The following is a 19,610-nucleotide window of genomic DNA, read 5'->3' as shown; positions in this document are numbered from 1 at the left end:
CACTGGCAGGCGGACTTTCAACCACTGCGCCACCAGGGAAGCCCCGTCACTGTCTTTGAGGAAACCCACCTGGTTCATTCTTTCTTCTCTGTTGCTTTTTTGTTGTTATGGTTTTGTGACCTTTCCCTAAAAACAGTCTGCTATAAATGTCTAACTCGGTCATATTTCGTACGGCTCGTTGCATCCTGTCCGGGTAAGGTGCAGTAAAAGGTGCCACGCCTGGCGACATGAGTGGCCGAGAGTGGACTGGGGCGAGCGGATCAGGGTTTTCATCCCAGGACGCTTTCCATGAGCCCCCTGTGAGACTTCGATTGCATCACTTCATCTTTCCGGATCTCCGTTTCCTAATCCAAAAACCAAGCTGCTCGAAATGGACAAAACATTTGGACTGTCAAGTCGATTTCAGCTACAAACATATGAGCCTTCACCAGATTCATTCTGGAGCTCCACCTGGCCACTCAGCTTTTTATGAGAAGCCATTTGGGCTTCCAATCCCATCTGCCCAATTCTACTTCTCTTTCCTTATTCCCCATGTAGTTAAGGCATTTCTTATGCTAGTTAGTGGAATGCTCTAACAAATAACCTCTCAATTTCAATGATGTAAACTCAATATAATTCATCCACACAACTCCCCCTGGCTTACATTCCCTGCCAGTGGGTGATTCAGGGATAAAGCCCCCTGCATTTCATAGCTGTATCACCCCCTTGAGCTTCAAAGTTGTCGGCATTCAGCTCTTGGAGAGAAAAGGGTAGAAAAGGCACACCTGCTTCTTTAGCACCTCAGCCCAGAAATGGCGTCTGTCACTCTGCTCAGATTCCATTGATGGGACCTGATTACATGGCTCCACCTTGATACAAGAGGGGCACAGAGCCCCTGCTAGTGGTCTTTGCTAGTGACAGGCAGGCATGGATTTGGTGGACAGTTAGCTTCTCTACCAGAGCTCCCTGCCCCCGTTCCTTTTGCCCCCAAACCCCATGCCATGTTCATTTGCACACATTTGCTGGCATAACTTAGTCTACACACTTTCTTGACTGGCTGTTTCTTCCTAGTCAGGCCTGTCAACATGTACAATCATCACATTGAAGCCCAATCCGGCCTCTGTACCCTGACACCAGATAAAATCTTGGAGACAGAGTTTTGGGTGAAGTAGAAAAGAATAGCTTTATTGCTTTGCCAGGCAAAGGGGGCCACAGCGGGCTCCTGCCCTCAAAACTGTGTGTTCTGACCAACCTGGAGGGGGCAGTGAGGAGTGTTATCATAATGGCTCAAAGAGGGTGTGATCAGCTAGTGGACACACTTCTGATTGGTTGGCAGGGAGGTAAGTGGAAGTTGGCATCATCAACCTTCTGGGTCCACCCGGTCTGGGGTCTGAGTGCTTGTGGGCAGCACACAGTTAACTTCTCCCACCTGGTGAGGGTCTCAGTATCTGCAAAACAGCTCAAAGATGTTGTTATGTGTATCCCTTGAGGCAGAACCAGGACCCTGCCCCAAGGCTGCACTATTGTTTCTTGACTGTTCGTCCCTTGTCTCTGCATCCCCTCCCTTCCCTAACTAGCAACTGTTTGAACGTGCTTGTTGGAACTCAGGGAAAGTCATGGAGGCTGAGTGAAGCCTATTTCCTGTAATCAAGAAATGGGGGACACAGAAAGGCTTTTGTGCCCAGGAGCCCCACAGGGTCCTGCTTGGTTTTAACATTGGCCTTGCAGACCACCGTTTCACATACAAGCAAAATGCAGTTGAGTGGAGCTAGAGAACTTGGCTTTGGAGGTCTGTTTGTGTGGCCATCTATTAAACACTCTCCGATTCCCAAAAATTTCCACAAGGAGTTACATACTCTCCACTTACTGAGGACTATGCTGTGATTTACAAGTGATCTCCTTTCAGTAATCCTGCAGAGTAGCTTTAATGATCTCTGCTTTATTATAAAGAAAATGGAAGCTCAGAGCGGTTAAATAACCTGCCCAATAACACAAGTTAGGAATAAAAGTCTATGCAGGGCTAGTGTTCCTAATGAGTCTAGTGAATTCTCCTTGAGGACTCTGTATTCAGAGTGACTAATAGGTAACATAGATTATTTTTAGCCAAATAAACAACTTATATAAGCAAATTAGATTTGACAATTAATATGGCCTCTTTGGTACATTCATATGGAAGATTACAAGTTTATACCTAGAGTCAAAAGAACTGACCATGAGCCCGGCACCTGGGGGAGCAGAATGAACAAGAGAGAACCAGGGCCCTGGTTTCTGCTTCTTGTCTTTTGCTCAACAAACACTTATTGCATAACTATGACTTAAACCAGGGCTTCTCCATCTTTAAGGTGCACACAAATCACCTAAGGCTCTTGTTAAATTCTTATTAGATTCTGATCCAGTGGGTCTGGGGTGGGACCTGAGATCTGCATTTCTAACCAGCTCCCAAGAGATACCAGTAGTGGCCATGACCAGACTCTGAGGAAGGAAGACTCAATTCTGAAGATTTCTGTTGATTCAATTCAGGAAATATACCATGAGGCCCACCATGTGCTGGGGGATGAGATACAGAGGTAACTCTCTTCCTGTTCTTTAGCTCGTAGATGGAGCACACTTTGCACACATGATTGTGTTACCAAGTGATAAATGCCATGACAGAGGGGAGCACAGGCTGGGCAGGAGGCTAGAATAGGGGTGACAGGCTATGCTTAGGGTAATCTCCATAAACGTAGAATCTTAGCATATGAGTGGGGTCTTAAAGGACAAGTAGGATTTTAATAGGTAGCAACAGGAAAGAAACTATGCCAGGGAGCAGGTACGTCATGTACAAACACCAGTGTATAAAGCATGGTGTGTTCAGAAGCCTGCAAAAAAAAAAAAAATTCATGATTTTGGAACACTGAGCGCATCTGAAACTTTTATGCCCTTTGTTCTCAGGGAATCCATTTCTTCCAATAGACCGCATGTTTCATAAGGGCTGTGGTGGTACTTTCTGTTCTCCACTGTATCTCCAGTATCTGACATATATAGTAGGCATTCCATTTATTAGCTGTTGAATGAATGAATTAATGAACCTGTCCTGCCATAGACAGATAGATATTAATAGTTTTGGGCAAATGGATCCATAAAGTGAGTAGTTGGACTAGAGGATCTCTGGGCCCTTCCACTTCCCACCTGCCATGATGATGGCTTACTTCAAAGGTAGCATTACTGTAGTGATAAACATTGTAGATTCCAGAACCAGCCTGCCTGGTTCAAATCCTAGATTTTCTTGTCTGTGGGAGAGTTACTCAGGCTTCCATTTCCTTATCTGTAAATGGAAATGATCATCCTAGGTCCTACCTCATAGGTTGTTATGAGGAATGAACGAGTTCATACATGTAGAGCTCTTAGAACGTATCAAGTCCACAGTTAACACTCTGTAAGTATTGCTGCTACTATTGTTTCAGGTTTGTGTCGACAAGAATTCTTTCAGCCATAAGTAACAAATAATCCAGTTAATGGTCAGACTCTCTTCCTTCTCTGTTACCTCTTTCTCTCTTCCCAACCATTCAATCATAGTGCAGTTTTCTACAATAACGATGGAGAGAGCTAATGCATTTATGGAGCACTTACTATGCCAGGCACTGTGCTAAACACTTGCTACCCACCAGTGAGGTAGGTACTACAATCATCTTCAGTAGATAAAATAAAGTCTTGGAGAAGTTCATAGTATTCATAAGTGGTAACCTGGGGTTTGAACCCCAATCTGTCTAGACTCAAATCCTATGTATGTGACCAGCTGCTATGCCACCAGAAAGCTGTAGAGGACAGTGGCAGTGTAGTGACTCTGCCAGAGGAAGCCTTATATATTAAAAATCTAAAGGTATCACTCCCACGCTTAAAACCCTTCACTAGCTTTCCATCATGTTTAGGGAAAAGTCTGTATTTATCAACCTAGCTAATCAAGCCCTTCCATATTGTTCCCCTGCTCACTTCTCTGACCTCATCTCTCTCTCTCTCTCTCTCTCTCTTCCTTCCTCCCTCCTTTCTCTCTTTTTGTTCTCTCCCTCTTTCCTCTTCTCTTCCCATCCTCGTTGATCAATACTACCCTTTGACTAGCTGTCCTTGAATACTTGCAGATCCCTGGTACATTTGCTTGTTCTTCCACCAGACCCTAGTATGTGCTGATCTCTTGCTAAGAGCAGCCATTCATTTACCCATCAAGTCCCCTAGGTCCTTCAAGACTCGGCTTGGACTTTGCTTCACTAGAAAACTCCTGATCCCCCAATGGCTGGTCATCCCCAGTGTGTGTCTTTTTATCACAGTAGTCATTGCCTCTGTTGTTTCTGTCTTTCTCTTTGTCAGCCCAACTCCATTCCCCATACTCTGAGCATCCTGAGGACATGCACTGGGGCTTCTTTATCATTTAATACAACTTCCTAGCACAGTGTGTAGCTGGTCACATAGTAGATACATAAATATTTGCTAAAATAATTAAGGCATTATCTAATTAATTAAAGCAATAGTTTTTCAATTGAGGTCTAAAAATTCTTAATGAGAATCTGAATGGGCTTCTGGGAAGGCACAGATCCCTTGAAATGAAGTGAAAATTTTGAATACTTGCACATTTTTTAGGAACGAGAATCCATAAAAATGGAGACAACTTTAAGAACCACTGAATACCAGGGGTGACCAAAGTAAGTCAATGCACATTCCACAGTGCCTTCTGGCTGATTCACCTATTTCATTAAAACTAAGTCACACCAAGGGTAAGACCCACCATTATTTTATGCAACACTAAGAAAAATAATCAAAAAGTTTGACACACTACAGAATCCCGTCAGTTTCAGAGATGATAAAACACGAGAGTCAAGAAAATATGGTACCCTTTTTGGTGTTCCTTCCTTCTTCTCAGAGGTGTCCCTGTGATTGCATCAGTCCCTGAGATGGTGTGTTAAGGTGGGTGAAGCAGTGGCCCACCATGCAGTTCAGCCACGTGCACAATCCCAACTCTGCCCCGGGCTACTAGTAAATGTTGAGCAAGTTTCCCTCCTCTCTGAGCCTCATTTTCCTCATCTTCACAATGGAATGAACAGTCCCTTCCCCACAGGCTAACTGGATGGTTTAACAAGACAGTGTTCATACAGTGCCTTGCGTTTATAAGGCTTTCGAGGACTGCTCCTTCCCCTCCACCTAGCCATATGCATAGTATCAGACCTCACCTAACTGAAATTCTTAGTAAATGTGCGTTTCAGATAATTAATTATTCTGCCTAAGGTCTCCCAGGCTTGCTACCTATTCCCACAATTTTTGAAAAATGCCTAACTCTATTTGCCTGCAGTTTTGGGTAGAATATATGTGTGTCATTGGGCTGAAGATAATGAGGTTTTGCATTCTTTTGTCCCCGTGTCCATTTTGCTTTGTGCTCATGCAATCTGCTTTGCTGTTCATTGTGAAAATATAGAGATGATTCATGATGCTTCATTTTGCTTTCCACAATACATTGATCTGTTCCTAGTGAAAAATTCCCTTTTGGGTTGTTTGCATTGCCCACACCCCACAGCCCTGCACAGGAAGAAGGGCTTCCCGTTGCCTTATTGTCCTTCCTGAACCCCTGGGTGGGCTCTCTGCTGAGATGTTTGTTAAACACTGAGGCATTCCTTGAGACTCCCGGGGCAAGGAGAGCTAAAATCTCAGACCACAGTTGGTTTGTTTGAATCGTGATGTGTCTCCCAGGATAGATTAAAATATTAATGCGCTTTCTCCCCACCCCATCCCTTCCCTGTTGTCCAGTATTCTTTTTGCAGATGTTAAAGGATTTACCAACCTCTCCACGACCTTGTCTGCCCAGGAGCTGGTCAGGATGCTCAACGAGCTCTTTGCCAGATTTGATCGACTGGCCCATGTGAGTTGAATTTAATTGCCTCCTCGTCTTCGCAGGAGAGAGGGACTGCATGCAAAACTAGGGAAGAGAGGGACTCAGCCTTCATCTCCAATGTCATTACCATTCCGCATCCTGACCCCAGACACGGATCCCTGACCCTCGCGCATTCTGGGGACCGATGTTAGTTATTTACAGGTCTCGGACGGGAGGTTTGTCAGATTTTCCTAGCTGAGAGACAGCTGGTTGAGTGACAATTAAACCAAAGTCTTTTTAATCTGCTTTCCATTTCCCCCTGCCTGTGGCCAGGCACCATCCAGCTGCAGCCTCAGTGTTGCTTCATGCAGGAATGACTGCCTGCAGTTTCCCAGCCAACCGCGGCCATCTGGAAAGAATTAGTCTCTTCTCAAGGACCAGTGAGCTACTGGCCCATCCCGCCACCATTTTGTTTGACTTAAGAGCTTTGTTTTTAGCCAACAAGACACTACCTTTCTTTTTCTGCTGGCTTGACCAGACCTAAAATAGAGAGCAGGTTAAAGGAAATGAACATTTGCCACCAAAACACAGATTCCTAGTCCTCAAGCCACTCAAATTACAGAGGACTGTCATTGTCATGCTATATTTTAGAGTGGGTTTTGGGTTCAAATTGGCATGGCTTAACTTCCTACTTTGTAAAGAGTGTATATTAGTGTCAATTTCATAGGCTGTCGTGAGAGTTTAATGAGACCGCATCAGTGGGAGTTCATTGTTAGATTATCAAAATGTCCTATTTTAAGGCTGCCTCACTCCAAAAGAGATCCATTCACACTTGCATCTGAGCACCTAGTAGGTGCTGTGTTGGGAATATGGGAATAACTAAAACACACTTTCCCCCTTAGAGCTAAGTCTAGTCATGATACCTAAAAAAGTCATCAATGTACAATGTGCTATATGCCATGATGAAGGGAAGTCTAGAGTGCTATGGGAACACAGAAACAACATATAACCCTTGGATCAGAGAAGACTTCCAGGAGAAAGTGGTTCTTAGGCTGGGTTTTAAAAAGGAGAAAACAAATAGAATACCGTTCATCAATAAAAAGGAATAAATCACCAATACATGTAACAACATCAGTGAATCTCAGCTGCAATATGACAAGTGAAAGAAGCCGGACACAAAAGGCTAGACACTTTATGATTCCATTTGTAAGACATTCTAGAAAAGACAAAAATTATAGGGACAAGAAAGAGATAAGTCATTGTCAGGAGGGATGAGGGGTGGAGAGAGGGGACTGATTGCATGGAAGCATAGAGTGAGGTGATTTGGGGAACCATCCGGTTGCTCTATATGTGAGTGTGACTGTACACATTTACCAAAAAGGTAAATTTTATTGTATAAAAATTATATACCGGGGCTTCCCTGGTGGCGCAGTGGTTGAGAGTCTGCCTGTCGATGCAGGGGACGCGGGTTCGTGCCCCGGTCCGGGAAGATGCCACATTCCACAGAGCGGCTGGGTCCGTGAGCCATGGCCGCTGAGCCTGCACGTCCGGAGCCTGTGCTCCGCAACGGGAGAGGCCACAACAGTGAGAGGCCTGCATACCGCAAAAAAAAAAAAAATTATATACCAATTACGTGTATAATTGAGGTGAAGAAGGCAGGGAAGGTCATTGTATGCAGAGGGGAGAACAAAAATTAAGATGCTATATGTGTAGAGAACCAGAAGAGATTTAGCACTGCTGAAAGGAGAATTCAAGGTAAGGGGTGGTAGAGGTGAGGCTAGAAAAATATGCAAGGACCTGCCAAGGACCCTGCATTGTAATCTGTAGCTACTGGACAACAAGTGAATAGGAGACTGACATGAGCAGAAGAAGAGGTGGAAACTGAGGTCTCCTCCTGTTAGAAGGGTTGGATTAACCTGAAGGACTAGGAATTTGAAGGTGGGGAAGAATGTACACCATTTCTTTTTATTGTTGCCTCAAGGGTGTTTGGTGCCAATTACACATAGTATTCTACGTTACATTCTGGTTCTAAATATTTCTGCTCAGAGATACTAAGATGAACAAAAATGACCCTCCAAAGAGAACTGAGAGATGTGATCAAGGTCAGTTTCTGGTGTCACAGTAATCCCCATCGACTCAGAGAAAGGGTTGTTATGTAAAATGTAATCCAAGTTGTTCAGCCAACACTTATTGTGTACTTACTAGGTGCCAGGAACCGTGCAGCGCTCTGGCGAGACAAAACCAGTCGCTGCCCTCAGAGTCTGCTAAGGGAGAAAGACAAGTCCGTAAAATTCGCAGGACAGGGTGGTGCAAGCAATAGGCACAGAAGTCCTGGTGGACGAAAGAAGGAACAGTCAGTGCTTGGGGTGAGGAGGGCAGTAATGTAGCACCATGAAGAGAAGAGGCTATATGCAACTGGGTGTGAGGGAAAGCAGGCGCTTTCCCGGCATCAAATTAGACAATGAAGAGCTTTCCAGGCTGAGCCATGATGCAAAGTCAGGAAAGTGTGAACATGTGGAAATGTGCTGCTTATTTGGAGAGCTATAAGGAGCTCAAGGTTGCTGGAGCATAAAGGGCATGGGAGACTGCAGTGAGAAGTGAGCTTGAAGAGGAAAAGAGAATCAAGTCTAGAGGGCACCATGCGACATTTTAAGGAACGTGGAGTTGGTACTGTAGCCCGGGCTTTTTGCCCTGGTTACAGTGTACATGGTGGGAGAGAGGGAGTGAGATGGGGGTACACAGCTCATCGAGCCCCAGTAGGTGCAAGAAGCTATAGTCCATCTTCTGGAGAATGAGTCTTACTCAAAGATTTAAAGAAAAAAATCAAATTAAACACATACAAGTGAGGGAGTAAAATTATTATTAATTTTGATCATATTTAACATTCATAAACTGCTTGGTGTTCATTATGCACTAGACTGCGTATTTGCCCTGGATTGCCTAATTTAGTTCTTAAAACAAACCTAAAAGAGAGGTTCTTTATTGTTCCCATTTTATAGAACAAGTGACTGAAACTCAAAGAAGTAAAGTAATCTGCCCAGAACCCGTGGTAGGTGGTGCATCTGTGATTCAGACCATCTGAGACTAGGTGTTCACTCCTGACCACTAAGCAGTGCCCCAGGCACTTTAGGGGATGGAGCAAGATGTCAGAGATGTATTGCTGTTCATGCCAGCCAACTTGAAAATTTAGATTTCTAGGACTTCAACTATGGGCTGGACTTCAATTAACTGTACAAATCCCCTCTCTGAGTCTCAGTTTTCCTATCAGAATTATAATGAAGGATAAATGAAACAATACACAGAGACTGGCTCAAAATAAGTACTCAGAACCCATAAGTACTCTGTAACTCCCACTCTACCCCCTACCCCATCCCTACCCACCCCAGGTGCGTCAGTCTGTTCTACTCTAGGGGGTTTCTATGGAAAAGCTTGAGAAACTCTGCCAGTGAAAACAATTCTACTCACCTTGGAATGAGAAAACCTACTTTAAATGTTTTTGCTCCCAACCTTAGGCAAATCACTTAACCAAGTGGGTCACAGAATTTGCTTCTGTGTAAAAGGGGATTGGACTTGCCTTTTCTGATATCTTTTAGCGTCAAAATTCTGTGGCTTTATAATGATCTCTCTCTGCCTTGCCATAATTATTTGCTTTAGATTTTCATTATGTCGTACCTCTGACAGAACCCACTTCCCATGTAAATATCATCCATTGCACCTTCCCACTTATCCACTGCATTATTATGATGCAGGCAGAAACTTCAAAGCCTTCTATTAAAGATCCTCTTAGTGTGGTTGAATTCCTCAGTGCCCTTGTGGCTGCTCAAAGCAGAGTGTTTTTGACCCTTTCTAGTGCCCTTGGCAAACTCTAGCAACTTTTGATCTTTGATCTTTTTTAAAAAAAATAAAGTAGTCCTGGACTTCCCTGGTGGTGCAGTGATTAAGAATCCACCTGCCAATGCAGGAGACATGGGTTCAATCCCTGGTCCGGGAAGATCCCACATGCCACAGAGCAACTAAGCCCACGAGCCACAACTACTGAAGCCTGCATGTCTAGAGCCCATGCTCCGCAACAAGAGAAGCCACTGCAATAAGAAGCCCGCGCACTGCAATGAAGAGGAACCCCCGCTCACGGCAACTAGATAAAGCCCGCACACAGCAACAAAGACCCAAAAATAAATTAATTAAATTAATTAATTAATTTAAAAAATAAATAAGTAAATAAAGTAGTTCCTACCTACTCCTCTCCCTAACAAATTAGGAATGAAAAATATGTATGCTATTATCAAGGCTTTAAAATCAACATCATTACATCTTAAGCTTTGTTTCAGATTGCTGACAAAACAGGAAGCAACCTAAATTATTGTTACAAGGAACAATTCCAACACTATGGAAAGCTAATCAACAGATTTTAAAGAATGAGATAGCTATTTCTGTACCAACATAGAAAGAATTTCAAGACATGTTGCATGATAAAGCATGTCTCAGATCTATAAACATAGTATGATCAATTTATGGCTAAAGAGCATGAAAAATGATGCATATATATAAACATAGAAATGTATATATTAATGCATAACAGCCTCTCAAGAGGGGAAAGGAGACCAGGTTTCCAGGGTGTGGTGTGTCTGAGGGGGAGAGGCTACTAAAGGAGACTTATCTACAGTTTCATTTTTACTAGGACAATATATTCATGTGTTAATTTGTATAATTACAATTAGATAAAGTACTATAAAAATTGTCAGGATTTCTAATATAACTTTTTTAAGTGCATTTGTAGCACTAATGTTTTTGTTCTGAGAGTCTTTTTTCTTTTCATTTATTTTTCTGATTGCTAAAGCAATACTTGTTCATTATGTAAAATTCAAACATCAAAGATAGAGACAATAGAGAATGTATGTATCCCTGTAATCTTACCCCTCCTCAAAGATATAACCATCTTTGATAATTTGGTGCCTATATCTCCTCAGTGTTATGTGCATACATGGTTCCATAAATTCTCTGGATTTTTTTCCAAGATTTTTATCATATCAAAGCCATCAAGATGGGAGGAAAAGGATTATATTAAGACTAACTCGATAAAATTTACAAGACCCTCACCCTACTTTATTTTTCTTTTTCAGTATCTTTTTTCAAAGCAACTGGCTTTTTTAATGTGAGTTTTTCAAAGCAGTTTCTGGTAAAAAGAAGTTGCTTGGATATTACTGTCAAATTGTCTGACAGCTCACGGGAATTGATCAGAAAAATGTGTCTGCAAATTGACAGAACTTGACAGATGAGAAGACAGGCCTTTCATATTTATATTTATATTTATATATACATACATGATTGGTATATGTACACATATGCATATATACATACCATTTATATGGGGCCCACAGTTTTTCAAGGAGGCTGCCAGCTTCAACTTTTGTTTAGAAGAAAAATGAACCCTGGGTTACAAACATCTTCACTTTCCAAAGGGTAATAACTATTTTACAGATCTCCTTCCAAAACACATTTTTGTCAGGAGATCTACCATTCTGGACTCTGCTATAATTTCTGCAGTTTTGTAAAGAAAGAGCATGGAGTCCCAAAGTCAAACAGACATGCTGTGAATTCCACTTCTGTCTCTCGCTTGCTGTGTGACCTTCACTTCCTTAAGCCATCTGTGAAGTGGCACACGACTCAGAATGTGGTCTTAAAGACTAAACAAGATCAATATAATGCCTTTAACACATAGCCCGGCACATAGTATGTGCTCAATAAATACAACTGCCTTTCCCTAAAGTTTTCCAAAATGTTTTCACCTCTGTTTGCATGGAAAAATCACTGATTTGGAGCTTCTGAATATCGTATATAATCCATATCCATTACTTTTTAGCCAGCTGCTCTATGGCACAGGAAGTTTTCCATCTCTCTTATACTGAAATTCTCATATCTAAAAACATGGTCTGCCATGTTCAGGGTTATTGTGAGACTCAAAGGAGAAAAGATAAGGCATAGCATTAAATGTGGAGAAGACTATTTTCAGGTTAGCTGTCACTGGCATTGCTAGTTGATGGCGATGCTTACTTAGTTATGTATTAAGGACAAGGGGACCATTTTCACATGTGTGACATATGGGGAATTGAAACCCACATATCAGTGGCTTCAGTGACTTATCGAAGGTCAAACAGCTGGTAAATTTGACTAAAATGCGGAGGTCTGATTCTTAGACCAAAGTATTTCCTGCTCTACCCTTTCCCTCCCCACTCCCCATTGTCAACAGGGAGGCAGATCTCTCTGCTGACCAGGCTACCAACAGCCCGAGTCACAGCAGGCTCTGCCCCAGAGACCATCTGAAGGCAAAGTGTGGCTGATTGAAGTCACCAACCCCTACCTCCCAGCCTCAGTGTTCTCCGCTGCAGAATCAGAATAAGGGATTTGCTCCTTTGCAAACAAATGTTAGGAAGTTTTAACTTGTGGCCACATGCGAGATACATATATGTATATATATATATGTATATGTAGATGCATATAAAAACTCACTACATTGCTGTAGTATCTACACATATACACAACATATATATATACAGCAGTATATGTAGTATAACTATGTACAGCAATTGTGTGTATGTGTATTTATATATATATATATACACACACTTCAATGTATTGAGTTTTTATCATTCATTTCATTTAGTGCCAGGAACTTTCCTTTATTCCAAGAATATGTCTTTTTACTTTTTTGGTGTTAAAAATGCCCTTTCTTTTATAAAGTGATGAGGATAGTTGGGTAGTTTGGTTGTTATTTTTGTATGTTGATGGACTTTTCATACTTCCTTGCCAAAACACAAAATTGAACTCCAGAGCAGTGCCTTGGACCTTCTGGGGTTTTTTTAACACTGTCCCGTGGACTCCACAAATCTGGAAACTGCCAGGACCAGTGGGTCAGGTCTCCCTAGTTCCATTCTGGCCATAACAGTCTAGAGCGTCTTAGAAGAAACAAGTGAAGGTCTTGAGCTTCCCTTTTTGCTCTCTTACAAAATTAGTTGCATTGAAGCAGCCAATAGATAGGAAACACACACTCCTAAAAATAACCGTGGGATAGCTGTGCCTGCTATCAGCGTTCTGAAGATCGCATCTGTGCCCATTTGGGAAGGTTGGCAAGGCCCTGGAGATCTGATCCAGACAGGGAAACACCAGAGCCAGTTCTGATTCTCTTTTCCCTGCCTGATATTTGTTTTTTATTGGGAAAGTGATTTCACTTGTTACCCAAACATGATGTCCCAACCCCTGATCAGATTAGGAAACCAGCATGGTGCTTTATAACTTGGCAGTACCAGGGCATCCACTGTGCTGCTGGCATCTCAGTTGGCCCCTTTCTGTCTGCAACTCCCCTCCTCCTGCCCTTGGACTTTGGTTTCCCAAGGAGAGCCCCTAACCCACAAAGCTATAGACCCACAGGCACCTAGGGCTTCAAATCTAGAAGACATCTCAGAGTCGTTCCGTCCCAACCATCTACCCAAGGAGACCTAGAGAGAATCTGCCTGTGTCACATAGAAATGTGAAAGAACAAGGACAGGAGTCCAAGTCATCATCATAGAGATGGGTGACATTAATTTAGTGCCCCATCTGCTGGACCCTATGCTAAGCCTTCACATGCCTCATCTTCCTACCTCTTTACAATCACACAATGAGGTCCTATTCTTATCCCCATTTTATAGATGAGGCAACGGAGGCTCAGAGGTTAAGTAATTTACCTAAAAACACACAGTGAGGATGGAGTGGGGGGTCTAGGATTTGATCTGCAATGGGACTCCTCAGCCAGTGCTCTTAGCCCCTATGCTCTACCGCCCCAAGTCCTCTTTCCTCTATAACCTGCAAAATTCAGCCTATTTCCACCCAATATGAAAGTATGCACCATTTCCTAGGTACTTGTTGCTCTTTGAAACTTTGTAAGGATCATGTCTTCAAGATTGTGAATCCACCAAACACACAGGCGTGTCCTGCTTCTCACTGGTGAAGTGATCAGGATAAAAATTGTACCTACCTCCAGGTTCTTGTGAGGGTGCATTCTGTTTAATATATAATAGGGGTTGTTTTAATCATCTTTGTGTCAGGGACAATGCTTGCTTTATGACAGATGCACACCTGATGTTTTTATCAATGAGCAAGCGTGTGAATCAGTAAATGAATACAAGTATGTACAAGACACAGTCAGCCCCTCTTCTTAAGGTGCCAGTGCTGTCATTGGGAAAGGACTTTATATAGAGTTGGGACAGTTGGTATCCCTAAGTGATTTATTTTTTAAGTGCTTATTGTTGAGCTAGCAATTGATACAAACTGTTAATCCAGAGACATGTCCTGAGAAGAAATACATCAGTGGGAGCAGGACTGGGGTATTCAGTGTTCCACAGGGGATTAAGATCAGAAAGCTACTACATGGCAGAGTTGGGATATGGCTCTCTATCTGTCAAACTCAAAATCCAGTGTTTTTCCACGACTCCGTTCCACCACTGAGCCCTTCAACTCCCCGCTCCAATTTCCTGGGAAGAAAATAGCAGCACATTTCAAAGGTAGAAGCCCCTGATCCCAAGGTGCAGACCTGTTGACCCAGCTCCCTTCTTTCCCAAGGTTTTCGGAAACCCTTACCTGTCTGTTGACTCAGTCCTTCCCTCTCCCACCTTGTTCCTTTCAGGAGCATCACTGTCTTCGCATTAAAATCCTGGGAGACTGCTACTACTGCGTTTCAGGACTTCCTGAGCCCCGCCAGGACCACGCCCACTGCTGCGTTGAAATGGGCCTCAGCATGATCAAAACCATCAGGTAATTTGGGACCTTCTCCCTAATACCCGAGCCTTCGATGTGCTTGATGGGAAAGACCAAAACCACCCCATCTATCCTTTGCGGTCGATCATGTGTATGTTGAAAGGTGGAGCTCTTTGACTTATTTCATGAAGACTGTATACCCATTAGTTCTCCCATAGGAACCACTAGCTTCATTATGTTCTAGTTATACCTCCCTTTCAATTATTTGTGCAACACAGTTGTATGACCAATGTCCTTGTGGGGATATAGCAGGGAACATGATGAGCATAGTGCTTGCCTTCAGGGAGATTACAGTGCGGTGGGAAAGATAAATGCATAGATGATTCCAATATGGTACAATACGCTCTGAGATGAATCAAACCAGGGTGCTCAGGGGCGATAGAGAAGTAACAGTTAGTGCAATCTGGGGTGCTGGAGAAGGCTTTCCAGAGTACAGATGTCTGAGCTGTTACCTGAAAAGTAAGACATTAGATCCTGGAGGTGGAATGGAGTGCTTGGAAGATAGGTGGCCATGTGCAGGATTCGGGATGTGCTGTAGTGGCAGCTGGTGGAGCCTGGGGTGGAAATGGTGGTGACAGGTAGACGGCACCCTCGGAGCATCCAGAACCTGCAGGGCCTTCTAAGCTGTGTAAGGGGTTGCATTTTATCCTAAGGCCGACAGGAATCACTGAAGGGCAACCTGGCTGTCTTCACGGGTGTGTGGCAAGTGCTTTTGGCTTTGGTGAGTGTAGCTGACAAATAGAGGCTGAATCGAAGGGGGATGAGTTATTGCGGTCAAGGACTTTGGAGCTAGGCTGTTTATGGCTTTGGGACAGAAGCTGAGTATTGCCAAAGCTCCCCTCAAGTTTCCAAAATGTTTGCAGATCCTCCAAGCATCACATCTTCCCACAACCACAGCAAAGAGAGTAAAGAGTGGACACATGGGCAGAAATCTCCATGGATTATGTCTTCATCTTATAAGGGAAGAAGAGCATTGTTGGAAACAGACCGGAAGACTCTTTTCGTGCACTCACACCTTGGTTGTGTGGTCTGTCAGGCGTCCGTGTGATGCTCGGGAGTGTCAGTCTGGATTCAAGTTCAGCCAGGACAACAACCCCTGCTCTGCACCCCCCAAACACACACCCTCCACTGTAGGCTCAGCTTGCCTGCTGGTTCCCAAGACCTATCCAGGAACAGGCAAGAGGAATCTAAGGAGTTGGAGGCTCCCTTTCTAGAACCTGGCCACAGCCAACACAGTGTGCCTGACTCTTCTACTTGCTGACAGATCCCTGACTTTATTTGGGTTTCAGGCAGAGGTCTGTTGACAATGGGAAATGCTGTGAAGTCCCCTAGTTAAGAAGAGGGCACAGAAGCCCTTTTCCTAAATATGATCCTGTTCCATTGATGTGACACTGTTCATTTCAATACTGAGCCTGAAATCACACTCTGGGTGGCCAGATATGCCCCCCGGGTGGGCCCTCAGGGTCCCACCTCTGGAACTTACCCACAACCAGGGCCTGATCAAGGCAGTGAGGTGCTTTGCCATGAGGTATATGATGAAAATCCAACCATAAGCATCCCTAAGACCAAGTAGGCAGGTGGAGAGAGACTGGAAATGTCCACTCTGCTGTTGCCCCCTCTTTTACAGAGATGCAGATGTTTCCCCCAGTAGGGACCGTGGAAAAGTAGCCCACCACTCCCACCCAGAGTTCCCTTTTGATCAGCCTTTGGTAGATGGAAAAGGCTGCATGTGCTTCTTCCTGTTAATTTGGACACTTCAGAGTCTTGCCCTGAAAACTAAGATGAATTGTGATAAGTTGACTGGTTTCAAGGGAGAGAGTGGGACTGACACCCAGAAGACCCAATGCCTTGTACCAACTCCACAGCTGATGAGGTGTGCAAACGCTATTCTGTCAGTGAACCAGTGGGTCAGTCAACAAATAATTTGTTGAGTTCTACCATGTGTCAGACGCTGTGTTAAGCCCTGGAAATACAGTGATGAACAGGTCACTCAAGGGTCCTTCTCTTGTCGGTCAGTGCCCATTAGAGATATTACTTGGAGGCTTGTCTATGAAATGAGGAAGTTGGACTAGACCTGTTCTGAAGCCTCTGAAAGTCTGTGATTTACCAACCATGTCAAAATCAAGTTTAAGCAGCAAAACTTTCCTTTCTTTCTTTCTTTCTTCCTTTCTTTCTTTCTCTAAACTTTTGTTAAGATATAATTGACAAATTTGTACACATTTAAAGTGCACAATGTGTTAATTTGATATACTTACACATTTTTAAATGATTATCACAATCAAGTTAATGAACACATCCATCACCTCACGCAGTTATCTTTTTTTTTATGAGAATGCTGAAGACCTACTCTCAGCAAATTTCAAGAATACGATAAGAATTATTAACTATAGTCACCATGTTTACATTAGAACCTCAGAACCTATTCATCTTAAAATGAAAGTTTGTACCCCATGGCCAACAGTTCCCCTTTTCCCTACCCCAATCCTAGCCCCTGACGACCACCTTTCTACTCTGTTTCTCTCAGTGCACCTTTTTTTTTAAGATTCCACATATAAGTGATACCATAGAGTATTTGTCTTTATCTGTCTGGCTTATTTCACTGAGCATAATGTTCTCCATATTCATCCATATTGCCGCCAATAGCAGGATTTTCTCTTTTTTAAGGCTGAATAATATTCCTGTGTGTGTGTGTGTGTGTGTGTGTGTTTGTGTAGAGAAAAAGAGAGGGAGAAAGAAAAGGAAGGAAGGAAGGAAGGAAGGAAGGGAATATCTTTTTTATCCATTCATCCACAGACTTTCCATAGGAGTTCCCGTCTTGAACTTAAGCAGAAGATGCTGCAGAGATGGCGTTACAGAAGAAATAAACATTGATTATCAAAATGCTTTAAGATTCTTAGAACATTACCATTTATCTTTGTAGAGAGGATCTTATCCCTCCTGACCATTTTAACCAATTTAAAGTCTCCTTTCTGAAGTTTTGGAGTGGGACAGTGAGATTTGGATGGGTTGAAGTAATTCAAGGGCTTTCTCTTGTTAGTTTATTAAATGCTGCTTTTACTTCTTTAGAATAAAACAATTCAGGAGGGTATTTTTTAACTGCATGAGTCAGAGTCTATTAATACTCAAACAACTCCTTGATTATAATGTAGGTGATTTGAGTTCCAGCATGAATTCTTCCAGTTACCAACAAAGCATGGTGAAGAGAAATAAACAAGAACTGTAGAATTTGGCAAGTCTTGGTTGCAATTGGCTCAGACTTCTAGAGTTTCTACTCTTACTGTCAAGTAATATTACACTCTGAGGAATTACCAGCAGACAATATTTGCACCTCACTGTGTGTATAAGAGAATCCCAGTTACATTGTTTTGCCAAAAAGTCAAAAATCTTAACCAACTACCACTTACACACAATGAAATTTTGTAGTCAGCCCCAAAGGCACTTGTTCCAACTGGAAAACTCCAAAGGAGCCATAAAGTCTGGAACCATACATAACATCATATTGCATATGTTGTAATACAATGTCAATAAACCATTTATTGACTGGTGTCCCCAGACTTGATGGAAACTCTGTGTATTTGTCATCAGAGATGCATCCCTATTAAGGTATTGCCGCTACCTTGTCAGGGTTTCTCCTTGTCCCCGACATTTCCTCAAAGAGTATGAAATCCATTACCAGTTCCCAGAGTACAGACCAGCAGTGAGAGACTGGTGCTCTGATGGTGAGATGGCATCGGGATCCAAGCAGATACAGTAGGCTCCTTGTTTGGGTAAGATTTGTAATTCTTGCACAAATGGCAAACCAATAGTCTAAATGACCCTGGGACCTTATTCACTGATCGCTCCAAATATGTGATAGAGATTCTCCTTCAATCACAGACAAGCGAGGATGGAGTGTGGAATCAGGAAAGGCTGGGATTAGCTGCTGCTGCTTAGAGCATCGGAAGGCTTCACAAGGGAGCAAGAGGCAAGACAGAAGTATAAACATAAGGGAACAGTTTTCCCTGTCTAAGTATCTCCACGGTGTTCTTTTTTTTTTTTAATAACAACTTTTTCTTATCATATCTATTGGAATATAATTGCTTTACAATGGTGTATAAGTTTCTGCTGTATAACAAAGTGAATCAGCTATATGTATACATATATCCCCATATCTCCTCCCTATTGCATCTCCCTCCCACCCTCCCTATCCCACCCCTCTAGGTGGTCACAAAGCACCGAGCTGATCTCCCTGTGCTATGTGGCTTCTTCCCACTAGCTATCTGTTTTACATTTGGCAGTGTATATATGTCCATCCCACTCTCTCACTTCGTCCCAGCTTACCCTTCCCCCTCCTCATGTCCTCAAGTCCATTCTCTACGTCTGCGTCTTTACTCCTGTCCTGCCTCTAGGTTTTTCAGAACCTTTTTTTTTTTTTTTAGATTCCATATATATATGTTAGCATACAGTATTTGTTTTTCTCCTTCTGACTTACTTCACTTTGTATGACAGACTCTAGGTCCATCCACCTCACTACAAACTCAATTTCATTTCTTTTTATGGCTAAGATTCCATTGTATATATGTGCCACATCTTCTTTATCCATTCATCTGTCGATGGACACTTAGGTTCCTTGCATGTCCTGGAAGCATTGTAAATACAGCTGCAAAGAACATTGTGGGACATGACACTTTTTGAATTATGGTTTTCTCAGGGTATATGCCCAGTAGTGGGATTGCTGGGTCATATGGTAGTTCTATTTTTAATTTTATAAGGAACCTCCATACTGTTCTCCATAGTAGCTGTATCAGTTTACATTCCCACCAACAGTGCAAGAGGGTTCCCTTTTCTCCACACCCTCTCCAGCATTATTGTTTCTAGATTTTTTTATAGGAAATTCTTTTTTTATTTTTTCTGCTTTATAACAAATTTAATCAGTTATACATATACATATGTTCCCATATCCCCTCCCTTTTGCGTCTCCCTCCCACCCTCCCTATCCCACCCCTCCAGGCGGTCACAAAACACCGAG

At 42.9% G+C, this 19,610-nt stretch overlaps 1 protein-coding gene across 3 annotated transcripts in view; it reads left to right on the top strand.

The window, feature by feature from the left end:
• Positions 1 to 19,610, top strand: part of ADCY8 (adenylate cyclase 8) — a gene marked incomplete at both ends in the record, with an annotated part of 222,768 nt that overhangs the window by 76,922 nt on the left and 126,236 nt on the right. For all 3 annotated transcript variants that reach the window (XM_079722270.1, XM_079722269.1, XM_079722268.1), the window contains 2 exons: positions 5,749 to 5,860; positions 14,472 to 14,599. In XM_079722270.1, the coding sequence (XP_079578396.1) occupies positions 5,749 to 5,860; positions 14,472 to 14,599 (240 nt within the window). The remainder of the gene's footprint in view (positions 1 to 5,748; positions 5,861 to 14,471; positions 14,600 to 19,610) is intronic.

Source organism: Hyperoodon ampullatus, assembly GCF_949752795.1.
Source record: "Hyperoodon ampullatus genome assembly, chromosome: 17".
Taxonomy (NCBI): domain Eukaryota; kingdom Metazoa; phylum Chordata; class Mammalia; order Artiodactyla; family Ziphiidae; genus Hyperoodon; species Hyperoodon ampullatus.
The sequence above is the reverse complement of the archived record's forward strand: the minus strand, read 5'-3'. Positions and strand labels throughout refer to the sequence as shown.